This window comes from Macrosteles quadrilineatus, unplaced genomic scaffold (genome assembly GCF_028750875.1).
Source record: "Macrosteles quadrilineatus isolate MER2022 unplaced genomic scaffold, UCM_ALF_1.0 Scaffold_9__3_contigs__length_116548681, whole genome shotgun sequence".
Taxonomy (NCBI): domain Eukaryota; kingdom Metazoa; phylum Arthropoda; class Insecta; order Hemiptera; family Cicadellidae; genus Macrosteles; species Macrosteles quadrilineatus.
This window is the reverse complement of record NW_026542602.1, coordinates 9,166,112-9,170,652: the sequence shown is the minus strand read 5'-3', so window position 1 is coordinate 9,170,652 and position 4,541 is coordinate 9,166,112. Positions and strand designations below refer to the sequence as shown.

General features: G+C 39.9%; 1 protein-coding gene across 1 annotated transcript; it reads left to right on the top strand.

The window, feature by feature from the left end:
* The first annotated feature begins 1,774 nt into the window (after positions 1–1,774).
* LOC129002356 (uncharacterized protein K02A2.6-like) lies at positions 1,775–4,095 on the top strand. The gene is made up of 2 exons (XM_054430091.1): positions 1,775–1,863; positions 2,394–4,095. Exons 1-2 carry the CDS (start codon positions 1,775–1,777, stop codon positions 4,093–4,095), a joined length of 1,791 nt encoding a protein of 596 aa, XP_054286066.1.
* Positions 4,096–4,541: the final 446 nt, after the last annotated feature.

Sequence of the window (4,541 nt, the reverse complement as noted above, 5' to 3'; positions counted from 1 at the left end):
GATTAGTTTTCATGTCATGATCGATTTGTTTTAGTTCAATGTCGAAAGCACGGATCAAATCTCTACCTAAAATAGGATCGTGGCCTGATGAAACTACATACACTTCTGCTTTTAAAGATCGTTCTCTATATTGTAATGTAACTTTTGCTTTTCCTTTACATGGCACAATATCATTGGAATAAGCTCGAAAATTTAGATTTGAAGGTTGAAGATCTATTCCCAAATTCAATGCTAAGAACTTATCCTCTGGTAAAATTGTGTACCGTGCGCCAGAATCTACTTCCATCTTCAGTTTCTTGTGGTTTATCGCTACCTCTACTATGTACTTTCCATGTCCAGGTTCAATTTCGTAGAGGTTGATGATTTTCTGATCTTTGGATACTGAACTGATTATGTTGCATGCCCCGTAGGACCAATCAGATTGTGAGTCATTGATCATATCATTGTCAGAGAATCGGTTAACTTGTTTACTTGAAGCATATTTCTTGGACAGGGTATTGATGCAAACTTTTTGAATGTGGCCATTCTTCTTACATGCTTCACAGAATAGTTTTTCACGCCTTATTCGACACTGGTTTGATCGGTGGTTAGATGTTCCACATCTGAAGCAAAGATTGTTGATTCCTAAGGACTCATAATCGATTCTTTGGCTTGATCGATGCTTGTATGATGGCTTTTTCCAGGGAGATGATGTTGATGATGATGATGATGTCCAAGTGGATGGATGATCGTGTCTAGTGGTCTTCTGAATTTTCATTATATCTGGCACTGAAGAACTAGGGATCAGAGGTTTTGAAATGTTTGAAAGTTCCTTGCACTGGATTTGGGCTGCTTCAAGAGCTATAGCTCTCCTGACTATTTCATCAAAGTTCTCTTCCTTTCCTTGTAAAAGTTGTTCTCGAATGCTATTATCACGAATGCCCCTAATGAATTGAGCCCTTAAGAAAATGTGAGCTGTTGAAATGTTTTCTCTGCATTCACATTTTATGTAAAATTCACAGTCAGCAAGTCGTTTTTGCAAACTTGCAACATAGTCAGGTATGTTTTCACTTTCTGATTGGTAAGTGGAGAAAAAGTAATGCTGCGACACTACAGTATTCTTTTTAGGTGATAGCATTTCGCCAAAGGCTTCAACTAGCTGTTCATATTCCAAGTCTTTGATTTTCTTTGTAGGTCCTTTGAATGCAACTAAGTTGTTGTAATGGATAGAACCGATTGATGCACATAGAATTTGAGCTTTTTTAGTTTTGGTTGACACATTCTTCATGCTGAGATAGTTTTCAAATCGTTCAATATAGGCTGAAAATCTTTCTTTTTCTGAGTTGTAACTTTCAAATTGAGCAGTTGGATCTGGTGTGTTATCTTTCATTTTTTTGTTCTAGTTTCTCAAACAACAGAAATAGAAGATCCATTTGTTGTTTCTAGCCTTCTATGAATTTGTCAAATTGTTCTGAGTTCATTTTGTTGTTGTAACTTGAATGTTCCTAAGCCTGAGATGTAGTTATTAACATGTTATTTGAAGAAAAGGTAATTGAAAAAAATGTAACTGGTCATTAATGTATGAATAAACAAATTTATACTTTTACCTCGTCGCCAAAACTGTTGTAACTCTTTATAACATAATAAAAGATAAATCAGATAAAAAAGTGTATTATTCCATTAACATAGAATAGAAACTAAACATAAACAATAGTAATCAAAAAGAATAAAGATCATATGATCAGCTGGTAATTCAAATGCAGTCTATTAGAAATTATAACAGTGGCATATTTGGATGACGTACTGGTGGGTGGATCTTCACAAGAGTAAGCGTTGTCACGCTTGGAGAGTGTTCTTCAACGTCTTCAAAGTTATGGAGTCAAGGTAAATGATTCTAAATGTAAATTCTTACAGCCGTCAGTACAGTACCTAGGCTACTGTTTGTCGTCAAAAGGGATCAGCCCGCAGGAGGGTATTTTGGAGGCGATTCGGAATGCACCCGAGCCAACTTCAAAGGAAGAGTTAAGAGCCTATGTAGGCCTTATAAATTATTATGGGAAGTTTATTTGCAATCTTTCAGACAAACTTAGCTGTTTTTACGATCTACTTCGTAAGGATGCACCGTGGGTATGGTCATCCCAATGTTCTTCTGTTTTTCAAGAAAGTAAGACATGGGTATTGTCTTCAGATGTCTTAGTTCATTACGATGTAAATAGACCATTAGTTTTGACTTGTGACGCAAGTCCACGAGGTGTTGGTGCCGTGCTTTCGCACCTTATTGATGGAGTAGAGAGGCCTATTGCCTTCGCATCGAAATCCTTGAGTGCTAGTGAAAGAAATTATTCACAGTTGCATAGAGAAGCTTTGGCTCTTGTTTTTGGAGTAAAAAAATTCCATAAATATATTTACGGTAGGAAAAATGTCGTGTTACAGACTGACCATGCTCCTTTAGTGACAATCTTTGGAAATAAGCGGGGAGTTCCCTGTGTCGCCGCTGCGCGTCTTCAACTATGGGCCCTGATCCTCTCCGCCTACAGTTTTGAAGTAAAGTACCGCCGTGGCTTGGACTTGCCACATGCGGACGCTCTTTCGAGATTACCGTTACCCGATGACGACCAATTGGAGCTGGATTCCAACTACATCTCTCATGTTTCTTCCCTGGTAGAGGCCTTTGACTGTTTCAAATTGGTGAGTGATCTCAATCCTATTACTGCTAAGGATATCGCTCGACTTACTGATACTGATCCTGTTTTGACAAAGGTCAGAGATTTCATTTGGCATGGATGGCGTGATAGTCAAGATTCTGAGCTGGTTGCTTATTTTCGAAGAAGGGATGAGTTGTCCGTAGAGAACCAGTGTGTTTTATGGGGTAGTCGAGTAGTGGTGCCAGAGAAACTGAGGAGTGCCGTTATCCAATTGCTGCATGATCAGCATCCCGGAATAAATCGGATGAAAATGTTAGCCCGAAGCTTTGTTTGGTGGCCGGGGATTGATAAAACCATTGAAGAGACTGTTCTCTCATGTCATGTGTGTCAGTGTACAAAGAATGCTGTGGCTAAGGTGCCATTATGTCAGTGGCCTAGAGCTTCAAGTAGGTGGCAGCGCATCCACGTGGATTATGCGGAAGACCCACTAACAAGACAACAAATGCTCATAGTTGTTGATAGTTTTAGCAAATGGCTAGAAGTGTTTATCATGAAATCTACTACATCGTTTAAAACCATTGAAAAACTGCGTACGCTGTTTGCGTCTTTTGGCCTACCGGAAGAATTGGTCAGTGATAATGGTCCCAATTTTGCTAGTGGGGAATTCAGAGAATTTCTGAGCAACAACGGTATTAAGTTTACGCTCTCACCTCCTTACCATCCTGCCTCGAATGGGGCTGCAGAAAGATTTGTACAGGAAGTCAAGAAGAACCTTAAAAGACAGGTTATGGCTAGTGGTTCTGAGACCATTTCTTTACAACATAAATTGGATAATTTCCTCTTTGCATTTCGCAACACACCCAGTACTGTCACTGGTGTTACCCCTGCGGAATTGTTCCTTCAATGGAAACCGAGAACTAAGTTGACAATGCTTAAACCCTGTTTATTGTCAGCCATTGATAAGAAGAGGGAGGCGCAGGAGGAAGCAGCCGATAACCATCGGGGAAGTTTCAGATCCTTTGTGGAGGGAGAAAGGGTGCTTGTGAAGTCAGTACGACAGGAGATCATTTCTTGGATTCCTGGGAGAATTTTGGAGCGGAAAAGTCCGTCTACTTATGTGGTGAGCGTCCTGGGAGGTAAAATACGTTTCTGCCACGCAGATCATTTGAGATCTAGTAAGTTGACTGAGGAAGAGGAAGTTACAGTCAATAGGCCGGTAGTGCAATCTCCGATCAAATCCCCTGAGAACAAGTCTGCTGTGGGAATACAAACTCCGCCAGAGCGATCACCTCGTGTTATGGAAACTCGGAATACATCACCAAGACAACAACGGAGTGTAGGCCTACCAAAATCTCCAGCTACGCACACTACAGACGAGCATCCCGAAGTGCAGCCCAGCCAGCAGTGCAGCCCGCCATCACTTCGGAGATCTCAAAGGACTGTGCAAAAGCCGAAGCTGCTCGACCTTTAAGTTAAAAGGCCGAGTTAGAGAGAGAAGATTTTATGTTTATTTTATTTGAAGAAGAAAAGTTTATTTAGTATTACTGAAGTATTTTGTGAAGCTTATAAACAAACAAAAAAAATTGTAAAAGAAGAAAAAAAATTGTTGATTTGGCTTAGCCTAGAAGAAAAAGGTTAGGCCGTTAGAGAAGAGTTTTATTTTAAGTTTGGGCGAGTGTAATATATAAGGCTATATTACATTGCCAGAAGATTATTGAGTTCGTGTGTGTGGTTGGCTGCACTGCTGAGTGACGTCACCGACTAGGAACGATGGCACGAAGCGGAGTGGAACGGCAGTCGGAGTTAACATGCTAATTAGTAAGTTGTCCCAAGTATCGGGTTCTCTTTTAACTTATTAATATTGAGTAATACAGTTATTACACAAAGGTACATACATATATCATTCTTAATTAATCC

Bases quoted from the DNA above. Each gene is read 5' to 3' on its own strand.
- LOC129002356 (XM_054430091.1), top strand. From the start codon at position 1,775: ATGACGTACTGGTGGGTGGATCTTCACAAGAGTAAGCGTTGTCACGCT. The intron at 1,864-2,393 runs GTAAATGATTCT...TATTTACGGTAG, and splicing joins TTCAAAGTTATGGAGTCAAG to GAAAAATGTCGTGTTACAGA.